The sequence below is a fragment of the Mustela erminea genome, chromosome 8 (assembly GCF_009829155.1).
Source record: "Mustela erminea isolate mMusErm1 chromosome 8, mMusErm1.Pri, whole genome shotgun sequence".
Taxonomy (NCBI): Eukaryota; Metazoa; Chordata; class Mammalia; order Carnivora; family Mustelidae; genus Mustela; species Mustela erminea.
The window spans coordinates 3,563,610-3,583,969 of record NC_045621.1 but is presented as its reverse complement, the minus strand read 5'-3'; the positions used below and the strand labels follow the sequence as shown (position 1 = coordinate 3,583,969).

The window sequence follows — 20,360 nt, the reverse complement described above, 5'->3', positions numbered from 1 at the left end:
TCTTAGCATACATCCCAATGTATTTTACTAAATAAAATAATTTGAAATAGAAACAAAAATTCAAAAACCTTTTTTTCTTTTAGGTAATATCCTATTGCAAAGTTTCGATCTCCACTTTCTCTTTCAGACTGAAACCTAGGAAGAAAAGAAAATTACTCTATTTAGAAAATTTCTCTACTTATTTCGTATAAGAGTATGATTGTTCTGTAGTCTAATTTATATAGCAAAGTACAGTATAAAGAACACTGACCCAAGAGTAAAGACGGCTAGGTTCCAGTCCCAGTTCTGTCAAATAGGCTAGCTATGTGTCTTGAGGAAGTCATTTAAGTGACAATTCTTGTAGCCTTAACTTCCTCAGCTGTAAAAGGACTGAAGTGAGGTACGCCCTTTCTAATCTCCATATTTTGTGAATAAAGTAGCTATTTTTAAAATTATCAAATATTCCACCATTAAAAAATATACTAAAAAGTTTCAGAATCTTCTGGATCCTCAAAAAGTATAATAATCAATTCCAACTGAGGGAATGAATGGACATTTCACTGAGAGAGGGACAAATGAAATGGGCCTTTCAGCATTTGTTGGATTAACAGATTTCAGGGGGAAGCCTAGGCAGTGGCAAATTCCATGTAGCACAAAGGTAAAACGTTTAAAAGAATTTCACTGAAGAATGGCACATATTCTGATGTATCTGGGAAATAGGGTTCATGGAAAAGAGTGGAGAAACATCGAACTAACAAAGGAGACTAGAACCACATTATCAAGACCAATAAATGCTAAAAATGGCTCCTAACTGTCAACAGAATGAAAGCTTAAAGGCTTCCAATCACATTGCCTAGGAAGATCGACACTTTGGAAGGGTAACTCTAACATCAGTTTGGGAAAGGGAACAAAAAGGACTGATGTTATTAGGAGACTGGAGAGTTAAGAGCCACTGAAGCCTGAACTAGTGGTGACAGGAACGGAAGAAGGGGAACAATCAAACATGAGGGCAGTTCAGCAAATCTTCCAACCTGATGGGAAAGAGGAGAAACAGGGGAATGAAGTCTGGTACAAAAGTCTAGATTTCTAATGCAGTCTACTGAAAGGATCATGATATCAACTGATGGGAGCAAAGAGCAGTTTGAGAAGAAAGAGAATGAGTTTTAATTTTAGACAGATTTAATTTGCAGTACATTTGAGAAATCAACCTCCAAGTTTCCAGAAGGCTGCTGACAAGAGGAAACATGGGTGACACACTTTGTATTATCAATCATGGAGGTGGGGGTGGCAGTCCCCTCTAACTACATGTTTTAATGTTTCTGTGGTCAGAAAAACAATGCTGAATGTGGAAAAGCTCTGGAAAATAAACTTGTCAACCTGCCATGCCTTTAAAAAAAATCAGCACAGTGCAGTAACTACTCAGCAATGACCACTCTGCCCAGCATTGGCTCTGTTCAACAAACACTAAATCAAGTGCCTATTATCTGCCAGGTAACAGGAATACAAAAGTGAACCGGAAGATATTCTATCCAGGTCTAACGGAGATCAGAGTCTAACAGCAGTGACAGGACAGAGAGACAAAGAGTAAGCTCAATTAATTATGGTAATATGAGACCACAGGAGAGAGCTGAGATGCGATTCACGAAAAACTTCTGGGAAAAGATATTTAAGCAGATGAATAAAAGTTGGTACAGCAGAAAATTTTTGCCTCCTGAAACATGTAGTACAAAGTATCACCTAGTTAGCAGTCATGACAAAACTGTTTCAGCTTTATCTAACCACAGGAAACAACAGACCTATTCAAAATGGAAAATATCCACTATAGCCCATGGGCCAGATGTAGCCTGCTGCCTATTTTCATAAATAAAGTTTCTTGGAACACCACCTCATATTGTCTATAGCTACTCTCTTACCAAAACAGTAGAAATGAGTAGTTGAAACAGAGTCTCTATGGCCCATAAGTCTGAAATATTTACTATCTGGTCCTTCACAGAGAAAGTTAGTTAATTCCTACTTGGTAAAAAAAGTGATCGGCACTCCTCAAAGAAAACCATTTAATAAAATTTTATGAAGCAAGGGTTTAGGGCAGGAGGATCTCTTCCATTTCAATAAAGCAAAAGAGACAAAAATGCCTTGCATGAACCTTAATTAATTCCTGGGGTAAAAAGGCTATAACAGGCATTTAGGGGACAGTTGGGGACATTTACATATTGAAGATATTTTTAAATTAATGTTAATGACCTTAAATTTGTTGATGGTGTTGTGATTATGTAGGAGACTGTCCTTATTCTTAGAATACACACGTTGAGTTATTTAAGGGTGAAATGTTGTTCTATTAGTTCAGGAAAATAATCCCATCATAATCATGTATATTTACATATATGTACACATAGAGAGAGATACACATCTTTTTAAATACCTCTATTTAAAGAAAGAGGTTGAGGAAAAGCCAATGAGACAAAATATTAATCAGAAAATATCCAGATATTCATTGTTTATTCTTTGAATTTTTCTGTAGACTGGCCAATTTCAAAACTTAAAACTTGGGGTCAAAGTCAAATTAGCCAGGCAGAGAAACTGCGAGAGGTAAGACTGGGGCACCTGGGTGGCTCACAGTTAAGTGTCCAACTCTTACTTTCTGCTCAGTCATAACCTCAGGGCCATGGGAACTGACCCCAAGATGGGTTCCTCGTTCAGCCCGGAGTCAGTTTGTCCCTCTCCCTCTGCTCCCCTGCCCCCACCCCAGCTCACACATGCTCTCTTGCTCTCAAAATGAGTAAATAAATAAATTCTTTAAAAAGAGAGAGAGAGAGACATAAAACATGTATCACAGGCAAAAAAAAAAACAAAAACAGTAATTATCAGCAATTTTTAAAAAAGATTTTATTTGTCAGAGAGAGAGAGAATACACAAGCAGGAGGAGCGGCAGGCAGAGAGAGAAGAAGGCTCCCTGCTGAGCAAGGACCAGGGTGTGGGACTCAATCCCTGGACCCTGCAATCTTGATCTGAGCCGAAGGAGCCACCCAGGTATCCCTAATTACCAGTAATTTAAGGTACAGTTGGGTTCCCTTCTAACTCTATAATTACCCACAAGAAGTGTATCAAAACTGTTGAAAGCATTTATTTACTCACTGAAGTAAACCCTAGGACCAACTCGAAGTATATTGTGTATTACAACAGGGAGAGGGGTGGGAAAAGGAGGGAGAGAAGTGGGACAAGACAGCATTTAAAATAGAATTCTATAATCTAGTTACGTTTGTTAATTTAAAGAGGCCTGGCCTATTATAAAAAACTTAGGCCACAAATCAGACTCACGTTGCATTACTGAATCCAACATATTCATTGCCAGCCATCTTATTCAAAAACTGCATCACCTATAAACCGAAATTAGAAAGTGCTAGTCAAAAAACAAATACATAAGGAATATAAATATAGCACAAAAACTGAATTCCATATTGCACTTACATAGTCAAATTTTTCAGCATTATTCACTCCTTGCTGCAAAGAAATGAGACATAATAAATGTTAATATCGGCATCACCCCACAGTTAAGTTTTAAGTGAATATAGTACCAAAATTTCAAACTGCTATCATTATGATTAATATACTGTGCATTAGTACTTAACACTAGGAAATACTCTAAAATAATTTAATATTTACATAAACTTTCTACATATTCTTTTATTAACACCAATATGTTGAGAATGGATCTGAATTACGAAGGGAATGCTTTATTTTAAGTATATCTTTACCCAACCAAAAGTTACAGAATTTTAGTTACCCCAAGTTCCCTTAACTTTCAGGACAACACACAATATTCTAGAATGTATGTTATTTAATTTCATATTTTAAAAAAACTTAAAATAAAGTTTCACCCTTAGAAAAGAATTGAGTATTTATAAATTATGGTTTTCAATTTAGAATGATCTACTTATATTTTTAAAATAATCTTAAACCAGTATTAGAGTTAGAAAAATGAGTTACGTTGCAAAACTAACTAAACTTTTATAATCCTAGTATATGCAAACATTCTGAATACATTCTGCTAGTGTAAAGAAAGCTCTACCTTTCACATCTCAAATGTTTTAACAATACTTGAACTAAGAAAACATATATTCCATAGTCTCTAAGAAAATTAGCTACATTTGAATTTAGCATTATGCCAATTCAGAGCATGGAAGATGTATTGTTTCGTCACTGCTATTTCTGGTATGTCAGCTACTGCAATGTCAATTGGAAAAACCTATGTAACGTAGATCAGTTCAAGTAGCCAAATGGTTTCATTTTACCTCGGCGAAGTTTACAAAGCAGTAAGATGTAGATCTGAAATCAAACGTATTAATTGGTGATGTGCACCCAAAAGAAACAATACATCTCTAATTTTCAAAACAGGTTTAAAATAATTTGACAACTAAAAATTTTTAAACAAATTTTTTAACTTTACCCTCAAAAATTCTAAAACATTACACTTTCAAATTTTATTAGGAGGGGGAAAATCTGTACCACAGAATTATTTAACTGAATATAGCCAGGTTCATTCTCCACTTTACAAGTGGACTAGGATGTGGCTGATAATCCATGAAACCTTACAAATCAACTTATTTAAGAAAGGATGTCAATCACATATACAATCAGTAGCTGAAAAGAACACACTATTTCATCAAAATTAGGCATTAGCAAAGCTTAAACAAGGTAAGGATAATTTAGCTACAGCCATATTGTAATCACTATCTATGTATTTTCTCTAAAGTGCCTTTTGACATATTTTAAGTTTTCTTTCCTTATAATACACCAGAATTCAAAATGTAGAAATGTAAGTCCAAAGGTGTTCAATGAAAAATAATTAAAAGAAGAAATTACCAACTTCATTGAACTGTTGCAGTTGTCAAAATATTCCATAGATCCTAATGCTGTAAAATATGTAACAACATTTAAACCACAAAAACCTTTTTAACCTTTGAGAAAGCACAAAAAAAACCAAAAAAACAAAACAAAAAAAAAAACACAACTCTTTTGGAAAATGATGTCAGCATTTGCATTGGGATGTTACATGGGTAATTACCATTATACAATTAATCAATGTAAAATAGACAGGTTATACTGAACTTTCATTCTCTGACCTAAACTGTCCCTACAAAACAAATACAAATTTGCTTTATTTAGCTGTCATGTTTAATAAAAAGAACAGAAAAAAAAACCGTTCAACTCTAGACTATGGTCACATGCTTGGTGTACTTTGCAGCTTACTAAATTAAAGCACAACTGAGTTTTGCTTCTATGCTGTTTTTAAAAAACAACTGGTATTTATGAACGTCAATCGTTATATAACATTTTGGATAAGCCATTTGAAATGTCCTAGGCAGATTATATAAACAAGTAAAATAAAGTATCTCACTGATTTTTGTTGACCCAAGAAAGTCTCTCCCCAAAACTTCCCCCATTTAAATGTAAAAGCACTTGATTAATGTTTGTTCTTACTATCTACCCTGAAAACAGTATTTAATTTAAGTCAATAAAATATATTTGCCCCTGTATCTCTCAGGAGAATTCGGTGTATCTCAGGGATATATTTCATTACAAAATGTTAATTTCTAAAAACAAACAAACAAAAAAACTGTATAAAGTTTATTTGCAAAGATGTGAAAGAAAAAGCACAAATAAAAAATAAACTAGAGTAAAACCCCCAAAAGCAAAAATGTAAACTGTAAAAACAAAATCCATCATCATTATCTAGTAGTGGGGTACAGAGGGGAGGAAGAAGAGATGTTATGAAAATTAGAAGCCAGGAATGGGTACCTGGGGACTGGTTATATTATCATGTTTATTTTGTATATGTTTGAAATTTTTCACAAAAATTTGAAGAAAAAAATGTTTATTTGTTAATAATGTCCCATCTTAATTTACAGCTGTTACTTTCTACAGCTAAAATTAAGAAATTAAATATTCCTATTTAAAATTTTCCAGATGTATGAGTTGAGAAATCTTGCTGACAACAGAGGAGTAGATTGAGATAGGGAAGGTTTTGTTATAGCAATACCACTAGGCTCTTTACATATAAAAGTCAACCCATCCTTTAAACTTACACTTCATGCTCTCACTAACAACTTGATCAGATCCTGTCCATTTTGTTGAAACCAAAGACCTAGGAACAACCTCGTATACAAAGGGTTGTTCCACTCTTTGCAATGATTCATATCCTCAATACCACTGACTCTAATATTTCAAAATGTTCTTTTTTGTTGGTGCCCAAGAGGTTTTTACAACCTAAAGCAGTGCACTATAGTAAAATTTGGGATGCATGAGAAGTATGCCTTCTTATGAAAACTGGAAGGAAATATCTGGATCAAAGGCAGACTAATTTTAAGAAAGACACATATGAAAACTGAAATTTGGAAACTGATAGTCTTAAAACTATTAATGCCCCTTTATCTCTTGAAAAAAAAATTCCCATAACAGGAATACGCTTAGACCAGTTTTAAGTCACTCTACAACCATTATTAGATATGCTATTTTAATTCTAGAAAAAGTTATAGTGATACATAGTAAGTACACTAGGAAAACTAAAAAAAATAATAATAATAAATTGGAGAAAATACATTCACCAAATGAAAATTTTTTTTTTCTTTTGGTGTGTGTGAGAAAGTGTTTTTATTAAAGGAAGGGGACAGTCCTCATGGGCAGAAGGAGCTGCACTGTAACTGCAAGGAGTGACTGACAATATACATTTAAATTGTGTCCAAGGGTAGAGATAAAGGAAGTTTCTAAAGGGATTTTCATATGTTAAAAAAGACTTACAGGAACCTGGAGATCAAAGGATTTTTAAAAAGCAAACCAAGTTTTGTTTGAAAACAGTAGTAATCGGATCCAGAGACTAGAAAAGTATACAAACTAGTTTCTCTGTAAACATACCTACACTAACTTAAGGAATTTCCATTTCATTAAAGAAAACGTTATGAATGAAAATGTGATAAACAGGCACAGGCTGTTTAACACTGGCTGTTAAAAGAATTAATATAACCATGGTGGAGTGTTTTTATAGCCTGTTTTTATAACAAACATACTCCTGAATTCAATTATGAATTATACATTAAGACACAGGTGAAAATATTACTATTAACAGGGATATACGCTAATAAATTTAATATAAAAATGATTCATTTGAAGTCCATGCATTAATCAGTTATTTTGTAAGTATATCACTTGATTTCATTCATAAAGTATGGAGGTGTAAAAGCCAATGGAAAATTAGCAATTGCAAAGGAAAGAGGCATAAAAGAGGCTAAAATAAGTAACTGAAAATGATTTTACAGAATACTCTTAGTTTAATCTTACCACAGAAAATGCTTTACAGCTAAATAATACTTGAGGAGTCACAGTAGATATTACAGGTAAAAAATAATATTCTAAATCTAGTATTATCTAAATTAACCCTAAATATAAAAAGTTCTGTTGGCAATAAATTATTTGCCTTTCATTAAAAAAAACCTCAAACAATTCAATCTGATATAAACCTGGAGTGAATAAAATAACACAATAAAATCACCAAATCCAAGGCATCACCCTGAGCTCCCCAGAGCCATAAACCACCTTAAAAGTGTGGCTCACAAGCACATCCAAAAGGTTGCTGCTAACATAACCAAACTGAGCACTACATACATACTAACTAAATTCATCTATTTTCATGGAGAATGATTGAATTGTCTTTTAAAAAGAAAAAAAAATCTGATTTTTTAAATTTAAAAATATTTCTGATTTTTTTTTTTAATCAGGCTTCTTTAAATGACAAAAACTGGAAAATACCACCAGAATAAGGAGAGACATAAACACAGAAGAAAATGTAACTTATGCGTTACCTTTATATACAAAAGCAGAATTACGGCGACTCTCTTCAAGTCTGTTGTCCTCTTTTCCCACCCCAGCCCTTAAGTTACCTGAAGATCTTAACTTCCAAACTAAATCTAGGTGAAGTTTTTACCATTGCAAAGAAAAAAATTACATACATATACTGCTATTTCATCCAGAGTTAACTGTGCTCCTTTCAAATTTATTTTTACTCTTCCTTTTAAACAAAGCAACCATATTACCATCATCAGATAAAACAAACTGCATCAGAAAGTGTTCCTTTAAACTTAGTAGTTACCACAAAGAAATAAAAGGTATTAATTTTATAGTCGTTTAAATTATGTGCATTTTAAGTACAAAATGACATTTGGTTTTTTTGAAGGTATTTACCTATATAAGCTTTGTTTAAAATTTTAAATATTGGAGTTTTCCTATAAGTTTAGTAGTTAAGAATTTATGCAACAGGTTCCTTCTGTCCAAATCCTCCTCTTTTCCACAATCTGCTAATCCTTTTGAACATTTGCTCTGCCTCTTCCCCCATTTCCTGAGGATCATCTCCAATCCTACAAGGAAAAAATATCAATACTACAAAATTAAGAAATAAAGAGTCTTACTAAAGACTCTACTTAATTTTTGGGGTGGGGTGGGAGAAGACTAACATGAGGAGAAGGTTGTAATAGCACCACATGAAGTTTGAAAAAAAAAAAAAACCAACTACAAGAGCTAAAAAATAAAATTCACATCTAGTAGCCATGGTTAAATATCCACACTTTGGATACTCAAATGCAAGCTCCCGAGAAATCATTAGCTCCATACAGATAGCAGGTACTGAATAATGTCCAAAGAATGACCGTATTACACCCACTAAAAATCAGATGTGACTTTTAAGCCAATAAATTATCTTTTGAGCCAGTTAAAATTAAGAAAATAAAATTCCTGCTTTTTGGACAATATAACCATGCTAGGTAGAGACAAAGATGTCATCAAGAGAAGCAGCAAACACCTACATTAAATATGGTGGAGTGAACTGTAATGAAGTGCAAACAAACCAGATTTAGCTCAGGCCCAGCTCTGCTGCTGTCAATCCCTTTCTAGTCCCTGCTTCCTCGCTGCATAAAGTAAGTAGGCTAAACTTGAAGACCCTTTCAGCTACGGTTTTGTTACCTCAGTTTCGATTACCAATTCATAAATATGTGATCATACGACCTTCACAGATCACATACAGATTTTTAGAGGAGTTTTGAATTCTTTAGAAAAAAAAAAAAAAAAAAACAGTCTAAAGAAGTATTACATTCTGGGACAGTCAGTTTTACAGAGGGAGATGAAGCTTACCCCTCCAAGACCTAGATGAACTTCATTAAAGAAAGAGAAAGAAACTTGTGAAACACTTCTAAAAACAAAACAAACATTCCAAGAAAGTGACCTTAAATATGAACTATATCCCAAAGCTGCATTTTCAACTTTGCCAGTAAATTAAAAATGTTTATATATTTAAAATCACTGATCAAATTTATAAATACAAGATGACTCAGTTAAACTTTTGCACTGTTGGACACTGAACCACATTTATGTTGTGTATATGCGTTTTTTTCACTGTTTCATATTAATGTGGCTCAATGTGACTTTTACGGCTCATGACTGCACATGGGAAGTGAAACGGAGGAAGTGATGCTGTGATGTGACCAGACATGCACTTACATGCAGCATTTCAGCATAGTATATGAAACCCATGAATCATTAAACAAAAGATGTTTAAATGCATGCAGTTAAGGAAAGCTTCCTTTAATCATTTATACATGCCCTTTCCTGAAAATATTACTGGTGTGCTATGTTACTCTTTCTCCAACATAAGAGTTCTTCAACTTGGACTCACAGATCAGGTTTGAAGGGTCTGTAAACTCCTTAGTTGATATAAAATCATCATTAAGTGAACATTTTTCTGGGAAGACCCAAAAAAGGTTCAGAACCATTCTAGTGGTTTTTCTCATCAAGCAAGCACTAATACGTAGGTTGTGTTATTGTAACTTTCTTTACTTCTAATTTGTTACTTGTTCAAATCTAAACAATTATTAATGAGATTTTCTCTCATCGCAGTGTTCACTGAATTTCATTGTAAGGACCCATTTATACTTGTGTCCATCTCACACTACAAGGTAAGCAAACTACCTGAAGGAAGGACTGTGGCTAGCACAGATTTGTATTATAATTTTCTACAATAAACAAATATTCTTTCACCTCAAACTGACGACTTTCATCTTAGGTAAAACAGTTATGTATAGCTAAATATTATAATGGGCAAAATAAAAATTTTCATAGTCTTCTAAATGAATTACATTAAAGAATAATCCTTGGCTATAATATCTACCTCACTAGAGTCACAAGGATTAAGTGGACCAATGCTTATAAAGTATTTGTCCTAAAATAACAACTAAACATACATAATTCTTATGACAGTAGTCTTCTATTTGAAAGCCTTTTCTCATGAACATATAAAATTTACGAAAAAGGATTTCCAGTATAGAAATTAGGTATATTTTTATTAATTGGGCCAAAGGCCCAAATATTTCTTATGTAACCGGGGTATCCCATCCTCACTAATGCATCTACAAAGCCATGTTGCTGTGTCTTTTTATGCTTGGAAGAGATAAACACAGATTCACTGAAGAAAGTATACAAGTGTTCCAAACATAAATGAGATTTATTTGAATATAAATGAAATTTATAATTAGAAATTAAAAATCTAAACAGTATCACGCACTCAAATCATTTTCAAATACTTATTCCAAACAACATTAGAGCTTCCAATTATTAAGGCAAACCAGACACTAAAACAATCAAAACATACAATGTAAAACAATACATAAGAAAAATAATATAACTTAATAATTGGAATAAGTCTTACTTATTTTAGTTATGATAATAAGCAAAACAAATGAAAGAAGTTCAAATGAAAATCATGAATGTAGCTCCTGAGAGTAGTAGGACTTCGGAATATTCAAGGGTAAATGTACTTTGTCTTAACAAAGTACCAAAACATTTGTTCCTACATATGCTGATGACAAACAGTTAACAGTAAAACGCTTTTAACTGTGTTTACATCTGTTTATTTTCCAAGAGCCAAAAGGAAAGGGAAGAAAAAAATATCAAAACTTTAAGAAGAAAAACCTCTGTGCCTATTGTTCAGCAGACTTCTTTTTGAATTTTTGCCAGATCTTCAGGTCAAGGGTAACTGAGTAACTCTACAGTGAGTCATCTGTTTTTTAATTTCGTCCTTGAGACTGTATTATTTATTTTTAAATAAATAAGAATTTTAGCTTTATACCATAAGATTTTTAAAAAAACTTTTCATAGTTCTACATAAATAATCCAAGATTCATCTTTATGCCTTAGTTATTTTTAAAAACTTACTAGGTTAAAAGGAATTGTCAACATTTTACCTTTATTAATGAAGTCACAACAATTGCACCAGCATTTACCATAGGATTGTGTGGCTTATCTGTAAAATATAAAAACAGCATCATTTCAAATACTTGATATCATTTTCCATGATGCATAGGTATTTACTGTGAATATATATCTATTTTCTTTATGTAAGATATCGTTAGTCTTTTTTTTTGGCAGGGGAAAGAGAGGGTGAAAGAATGCATTTAAGTCATTTACTTATCAAACCAATAATATATTTCTATAATAATCATATAGGAAAACAAAGATTCATATGTATTGAAAGACAATGAATAGCAGTATAAAAGTACATCAAAATTTCCTAACTCTACGATTTACTAGCTATTTGAACGTAGGCAAGTAATTGAACTTCGCTGTGCCTCAGTTTTCCCACTGTATGTTGGGAGTAATAAAGAACATCAACACCTCAGTGAGTCATCATTTCTGAATGAAGTAAAACACATGAAATGCTTAAATGTAAATGGCACACCCTTATGCACTCAAATAATATTGTTAAAAAATAACCTTGAAAGCAGCACATCTAGTATGAAACCACTTTTGCTTTTTAAAATGCCTTATTTTGGGGACACCGGGGTGGCTCAGTTGGTTAAGCATGTGCCCTCGGCTCAGGTCACGATCCTGGGGTCGGGGGATTAGCCTCGCACTGGGCTCTCTGCTGGGCTGCTTCACCTTCTTTTTCTGTCTACCGCCTGCTTACCTGTGCACTTGCCATCAAATAAATAAAATCTTTTTAAAAAAGTGCTTTATTTTTGTTTTTATGAATACTCATATACATATGCAGAAAAAGAAAACACAAACACTATAAAGGGATATACCTATGATAAAAATATTATATGAGATTTAAATGATATTCTCTACTTTTCTATATTTCCTGACAATAAAGATGTATTTATCTTAAAAATACTTAAAATTTAAGTTCATCCAAAATCCTATCTCTTTTAATTCTTAGAACAAATAGAATTTCAAGTCTCAACTGATTACCCTGTCATTCATGGCATGGCACAAATGCCAAATATTAATGCCTGAGAACATTGACAACATTTATCTGAAAGCACAACTCCTAATTTATCTATCTGTGGTAGTGATTTATTTTGGGGGGAACAAATTCATATCTAACTTGATAATTCAACAGAATTCACTAACTACATAATTATTATTCTCCTTAAATTTTAAGCAAGTTGCCTTCTGTAAAAGTAATCTATAACTAAATAGCTCTGAGCTCTGGAGAACAGCCTGGCAGTTCTTCAGGAATTAAACAGTTTCCATATGACTGAGCAATTCCATTCCCAGGTATATAACCAAAAAATAGAAAATAAATAAATACGTGCACATGAAAATTTGCAAACCAATGCTCACAGCAGCATTATATGTAATAGTCAAAAGGCGAAAAACAATTTAAATGTCCTGTCAACTGATGAATGTCTAAACACAATGTGATTATTTTTATTGTGGTATTATTACCCATACAATGCAATGTTATTCAACAATTTTTTTTCTAATTCTATTAATCATTGTCTTGTTTTATAAATCATAAATAGGAGAGTATTGGGTTTTTTTGTTTTTTATTATTATTTTGTTATTATTTTATTAACATAAAATGTATTATTTGCCCCAGGGGTACAGTTTGTGAATCGTCAGGCTTACACACTTCTCAGCTCTCACCATAGCACATACGCTCTTCAATGCATTTTTTTAAATGGCAAAGTACAGATGCAATCTACCCCATGAGAGCACTTTAATACACTAAGTACAACAGGCCAGTCATAAAAGACCAAATATCATCATATGATTCCATTTATATAAAATATCCAGAACAGGCAAATCATCTTTTTCTTTAAGAGAGTGAGTGAGCAAGCTGGGGGTTGGGGGGGAGAGAAAGAATCTTAAGCACACAGGACTGGATCTCAGACCCTGCGATCACGATCATGACCTGAGCAGAAAAAGTCATGACAGAGCCACCCAGGCACCCCCGAGCAAGCTAATCTATAGAGACAGAAAATAGATTACTAGTCACCAGGGGCGGGAGAGAAATGGATGCTCACTGCTAATAGGTACAGGGTATCATTTTGGGCAAAAGAGTCCCAGAATGGACTGTGGTAATGGCTGTACAACCCTATTAATACACTAAAAGCCACTGAACTCTACACTCTAAATGGGTGAATTATATGGCATGAGAAGTATCTCCCAATAACACCATTAAATTTTTTTTATTTAAACAAATACAGACAGAATATTAGGTGATGACAGTTTACCAGTTTACCCTCAATGTAAGATCAACAATGTGATTTAGCAGCTATGGTTTAAACACTGTACATTTTGGGTTACTCATGATGATGACTGGCTCCAAATGTTAAAATTTAGTATAATATCAGAGTACTTACAATCAAGAGTTCACCTATCCCAAATCCCACTAAGAAAAGTGTGCCTCCTCTAGGTCACACAAAATGAGAGCAACTACTGTCAAAGAAAAGTACTACGTGGCAAGAGGGAGCCAAGAAACAAAAAATTTCCAGTATTATTCACCTGGAAAAAAAAAAAAGATACAGACAGAAAACAATACAGAGATCAGCCTGTGCTACATTAGTTTATATTTATGTTTGTGTAGCTGTTTCTGTGTCTGCCCTTTCATGGTCTTTTGATATTATCATGTTCAGGCTCTAGAGCCTTTAGGGGGCAGCTAATGTGTATATTCCAATGGTAACACATAAATGTGTGCATTTAATATTATCTAAATTATAAATATTCTGCAAATATCACATCAGCTACATTTAAGACGACCTTTCAAAGAACATTAGACCATTTCATGGCATGACGCTGCAATTTTCAGATGTAAGCAACTGCTCTCTCTGCCTTTGGCTCAAAAGCCAGACACCTCAATGTTTGGAAATATACCAGATACTATAATATAACACCAGCATTACTGCAGTCTAAAACCTCAGTCTAAAACCCATGACTATAAAATCTACTTGCTTCCTGCTCCACTCTAGGCAGGAGGGGAGAATTGAAAGGTTCTATTTAGAACTTTTATTTAAAAAATACTCATGACAGCAGAAATAACACTTAAGCTAATTAATAAAATCTACCATCTGAAGTAATGACAAAAATTAGCTTGGTATAATGACAAAATGGACAAGGGCAACATATGAAAGTTAGGAGCACTTTTAACTAGAATGCACAAAACTGTTTAATTTTAGCACGTATTTATTCTCCAAAGTGACTAAACATGCATTATATTACACTAGCAAAAGTTCTCCAACTGCTAAGCATACGAACCTTAAAAGATGTGGATCATACCTGAGGTTAAGTCAAAGGTTGCTAATGTACACACTAAAGAACTAAAATGTATTCATTTCAGTTTGATAAGAATATTTACATTTTAAGTATTATACTAGAATTTTAAAGGGCAATATAAAAACTAAAGTATATTCTACATAAAGTTTAATCCTGCAGTGCCCACTTACCCAATCACCCAAACTTTGTTCTTCTTATATAAAATTCAGTCCTGTCTTCCTCGTGTAAATTAGTTCAACACTTTTCTTTCTCAAATCTTTCACAATATAAACCAACATATATATTTTGGCTTCTGTCAATTACACACTTGTAAGATAAGAGTTTGTATTTTGTCTGCACGTATTAGATAGATGTCTAACTGCTGCCATATCCTTTAGTATTAGTATTAGCTACATAAGTTACTCAAAGAACCAACATCCATTTACCCTGCACAAGCTGTTAATAGAGTGGAAGAAGGCTATGTAAGTATTTGTTAATTAATCTAATTTCTACTGTAAGATAGAAAAAGACTTCACTAGGTGACAGCTGTTTCCAAAAACTGATTATGTCCATCAAGTAACCTACTTCTTGACAGAAAGTCTCAGACCAACTCTCCACCACAGGACTAAAATGTTTTTATGCTGTAAGAACACTGTAAAACTACTGACGTTAAGAGTACTGTATTTTTTTATTATATTCACATTAATCTTAACTTACCACAATCTTACAAAGTTAGAAGAATATTAACACACATATTTTTTTAAAATTTTATAATGCTAGATGCACAGACATATATGAAGTGTATAGTTTCATCATAAATCTACCCTTGAAGTTTTAAGTATGAAGAAGATGGACAGATTGTTTTTATCTGGGGCTAGTTTAAAACCAAAACTTTAGAGCATAGAATCTATGCAGAAGTGGCACGGTGAGGCCTTCATTTTCCCGTTACTTCTGAGACTCCTGGACCGGCTTGGAAAAAAATCAAAGACTATCAAGGTAAAACCTCTTGTTAAACTTCATATTTCAATTATAAACCAGTGCTAAATCCCTAAGTTTTTATGATTTTTTTCTTATAGATTACTGTGTCAGTAAATTATAATTTCTAAACTCAAAGCTACAGAGCAAAAAAAGGTATTACTTGTAATGTTCATTTATTCCATGCCCATTTTATTGCTTTGTTGTTTTTCAAATATTTCTTCACATTTGAATTCCTGTATTTGTTCATTTCTATTCTTTTTTTTTTTTAATATTTATTTATTTATTTGACAGATCACAAGTAGGCAGAGGCAGGAAGAGAGAGAGGAGGAAGCAGGTTCCCTGCTGAGCAGAGAGCCTGATGTGGGGCTCGATCCCAGGACCCTGGGATCATGACCTGAGCCAAAGGCAGAGGCTTTAACCCACTGAGCCACCCAGGTGCCCCCATTTCTATTCTTTAAATACCTCTCTCAAAGCCAATCACAATTCACCAGAACCACCTAGGTTATTCTATTTTGCTTACATGGGAAAATATTAATTTTTCCTATAAAATGCTCTATCTTGATAGAACAAAAATACTAGTTATTCCCATATTAAATCTGGATGTCAATTGACTTAATAAATAAGGTTCCTCTGCATATGATGACCTTATTGAAATTGTTGGTTTATGATAATGTCCATAAAATCAACAGCAGCATCAGGACACAAAGACTATGGTAAACTAAGTAAGAAAATATAATTGCTCTCAAAACAAACAGAGATGCACAAGAAAATATCATATTTTTTCTTTTAACTTTTGTTTATTTTAGAGAAAAAGATCACAGTGCGGAGGGGCAGAGGACAAGCAGAGAGAAATCTCAAGCAGACTCCCTGCTGACCACGGAGACCCACTATGGGCTCAATCCCAAGCCCTTGAGATCATGACCTCAACAGAAATCAAGAGTCAGATGCTTTACTGGGTGACGCACACCCAAGCACCCCAAGAAAATACCATTTTTATAACTTCATTAAAAAAACAATAACAAGTATAAGGCACATTTCATTTTTATCCAGCACAAACAAAAATTGCAAAAGTGTATTTGTCACAACCATTACTGCAACCATTAAACTCCTTCACTCTTTCTTTGATTTTATCTTCACTCATCACGAATGAGCAACACAGTATATGTCAGAAAGACTAAAATATAGAAACCAATATATAGATTGGTGTTTAGAATTAAAACTTCTATCAGAAAACAACAAGCAACCAAACATAAAAAAGGTCTATCAGGGGTGCCTGGGAGGCTCAGTTGGGTAAACATCTGCCTTTGGTTCTGGTCAAGATCTCAGGTACCGGGACTGAGTTCCATGTGGGGCTCCCTGTGCAGTGGGGAGTCAGCTTCTCCCCCTCCCTTTCCCCCCACTCATGCTCTCCTTCTCTCTTTCAATAAATAAAATCTTTAAAAATAAATAAATAAAATAAAACCTCTATTAGATCAAAAGTACTCCCTTTTTCCTCCCCCATTGTTTTAAATTCCTATTAAGTGATAAGATTTGTTAGTTTTCCAACTATTTAACATGTTTCTTTCAAATATTAAATGTTATGTAAAAGAAAAAGCAAAGATATTCATTATTATAACCACAGCCACTATAAAAACCTGTTATACTGGAAGTTTTCAAATATATATGAAATACAAAAGTAGAAAGAATAGAATAAACATCCATGTAGGCATCTAAGTTAGCCTCAATAATTACCAACATACAGTAAAAATTCATGCGCAGCACTCCCAACTATACTCACTGAATTATTTTACAGCAAATCCCAGACACTGTGAGATTTTATTACAAGATACTCTCCTATATGTGGTTAGGAGTGAAACAAAAATCTTACTCCCTGCCCCATCTTCTCTCTAGTCCTAAAAAATACTTATACATTTTTAAAAGTAGGTGATTAAACAAACTATGTCTATGGGTTTAACGGAAATTCCATGAGAAATGAAATAAATTACAAATGTTTTTAATTTTCTTCAAAAATATTAAAAAATAACTTCTTCGATTTTTTTTTCTGAAATTTTTATTTATTTCTTTGTCAGAGAGAGAGAGAGAGAGAGCGCACAAGCAGGGCAGGTGGCAGGCAGAAGGAAAAACGGGGAGCCCAATGTGGCACTCACATGACCTGAACCGAATGCAGACACTCAACCGACTGACCACCCGTGCATCCCAACTTCTTAGATTTAAATAGGAAAAAGCGGTATTTCTTTTTCGAACTTTTATATTATTCTTACCATCTTCATTTAAAAACAGTTTGTTGAATCTTAATCCACTTGGCTCTTTTCCAACATATCGATGAACATATTCTGTTCCAAGATCATTAACAGCAATGGCATATTTCAAAGGTTTTACACAGGACTGAAGACAAAATGGAACTTTGGTATCTCCAATAGAATGCCTATTTAAAAGTAGATTTAAAAAATAATTAAAATCAACTGGAAAAAAATTTGAATAACTGGAGTTATCTTTACATTTTAATTTTAATTTATAAAGGTTTTCCCATAATTTTACCACAAGTTTACTTGGATATTAAAGAATAAATATAAATTTTTTAAATACTGCAAAAAAAGGGCAAAAGCTTAAAAGTACACAGGTAATAATATGGTTCAGAATTAGATAATAAATAAGTAACGTGAAAATTTTCCTCTGAGGCCAAAAGGGTTTGGCCCTCCTTACTCCTACCAGTATTCAAGCATATAAAATGAACTAACCCTTTTAGAAATCAGTCACCACTTCTTCACTCATAGGTTTAATCATGGCTACATAGTGGTGGTTAGTTTTAAATAGGGCTCAGTTTGAATCTCACTCTATTCTCTGAGACCTTGTCCATAAACACCTTAGCCTGTGAACCACATCTACTCACAATTCCAGCCCCGTTAAAATAAACAGCACCAAGCTTTGTAAGCTATATTAGAGCTGGCATTAATGGCATTATTATTACCACGTATCCAAACAATAGAACAAAAAGAAAGCTTTATATGTTTCCAAACTGGGATGTAAATGAGGTATAAAATAGGTATAAAAATGGAAAAACTGACTGACTCTATTATAATGTAAGGGCGGAGATCTTTCTTTTATTTACTGGGATCCCAGGTGCCCTGAACTATGCCCCAACACAAACCAGTCAATCATTCATTCAGAGTGAAACTCATTCACAGTGAAACTGGACACTACTAATAACCGCCCCTGGGCAAAACGGGTTAGAGGAGACATCAAAGGCAAAGAAACACCAGGGGCCAGCCACCTTACTTCCAAGTATATTATGGAATATAAATACATATGAATAGAGAGTAAAAGTACATAATATTCTTCCTATCATGTTTAGAAATAATTTCTAATTCAGACTGTAACTTCAACTTGATTGAATCATTCTTAAAACCTGACAAGAGCCTGTCTTATTCCCTTTCATTTAAAAATACATATGGTTCTAGTCCAAAGTCAACTTAACCTAAAAGAATCATTTCCACACACAGAGAATGTTTAAGAGAACAATCACGTGCACACCTTGCATTATAATCATTTCCTCCAAATATAAAAATTTCCATTACATGATAAACCATTTCCTCCAAATACAAAAACAAGGTATCACTCTGTACTAGAATAAAGCCCTGTCTTCCCATGTATTTGTGTCCAACATTTAATTCAATACACAATTAATGCTTAGTACATCTCATGGGCCCAAATGAGAACAAAAGCCTGTGATAATGGTGAGAACAACAAACTAGAAGTTAAGAGACCCAGGTATTTGTTAACATTTTAATTTAAAAACAAATACTTTAGTTAAAAACGAAAGGAACACAAAGATTGTAACTCTGAGCTAACCCTTCAAATTAATTTAAAAAATTGAATTTTCTGGCATAATTTTTCTGACTTGACAAAACCAAATTATAATATGATAAAAAATACTTGTATCTTACTCACAGCATAATGAAAAGTCATTCTTGAAAAAATATTCCAGAATTTTATCAACTTTTCAAGGGCCTCACATAATTCATTGATTTTAAAACCAAATCATTCTCTTTGGAGTGTCTTCACATCATTATCCTTTTTATAATTCTGCTAGAATATCATTTGTCAATGGTTCTGCCTACAGCATGAGTACTTCCCAAAGATTTAAGAGACCCCGAGAGTTTGCGCATGACTTCTCACTTTGCAAGTGACAGACAGAAACTGAGGACTATAATACTGTACCGTCTTAGCTAACACACAGCTCATATCAGGAGCAGGGGCAACAAAGACAGTGAGAGGCCGTTACTGTTGAACTAAGAAACGGAAACCAATTTTATTAGTGGTCAGTTCACTAGTGAATAATTTCATGTTTTGACAAGTCTGCTTTTCCTAAGAAAACTGTAATTGCAAGTACTTGAAAAATAAATACTCAAATAACAAGACTACAATTGTGAATGAGATGAAATACCTCATAAAATTTAGTGTAAGACGATTTTAGTTGAGTTTTTAAAAATTAAATTAAAATCTAAACTTATTTTCCTTCTTGAATTCCTGTCATGTTAGGCTAGTTTCCAACACAGAAGATAATCCTGTCTCCCTTGTGCTCACTGTTACATAAAATTCAAAGCTTAAAGTTGGTTTCCATGAATTTGAAATAAACTCACCTCTGTCCATCTACTGTACACACAGACACACCCCACAAATCAGGACTGAACTTGGCTAGCTGAGGAATATAATCTGCAACCTATACAAAATAGTGGGAAAAAATGAACAGAATACAAGCAAGTAATATTTCTTCTACAAAAAAATTCATCTTAATTAAGCTTCCATGAATAAAGAGTTATTTTATAGTA

General features: G+C 33.4%; 1 protein-coding gene across 7 annotated transcripts in view; it reads right to left on the bottom strand.

Annotated features, from left to right (window-relative positions):
* Positions 1-20,360, bottom strand: part of GLS (glutaminase) — a 79,794-nt gene that overhangs the window by 38,673 nt on the left and 20,761 nt on the right. For 4 of the 7 annotated variants that reach the window (XM_032354212.1, XM_032354213.1, XM_032354214.1 and 1 more), the window contains exons 5-10: positions 20,172-20,251; positions 17,793-17,956; positions 11,259-11,317; positions 3,445-3,477; positions 3,295-3,353; positions 69-135 (exon numbers count right to left, since the gene is read on the bottom strand). In XM_032354212.1, the coding sequence (XP_032210103.1) occupies positions 69-135; positions 3,295-3,353; positions 3,445-3,477; positions 11,259-11,317; positions 17,793-17,956; positions 20,172-20,251 (462 nt within the window). Of the gene's footprint in view, positions 1-68; positions 136-3,294; positions 3,354-3,444; positions 3,478-4,268; positions 4,303-4,839; positions 4,890-11,258; positions 11,318-17,792; positions 17,957-20,171; positions 20,252-20,360 lie in introns of those variants that run through there. The other 3 variants (XM_032354216.1, XM_032354218.1, XM_032354217.1) reach the window with 3 other exon arrangements.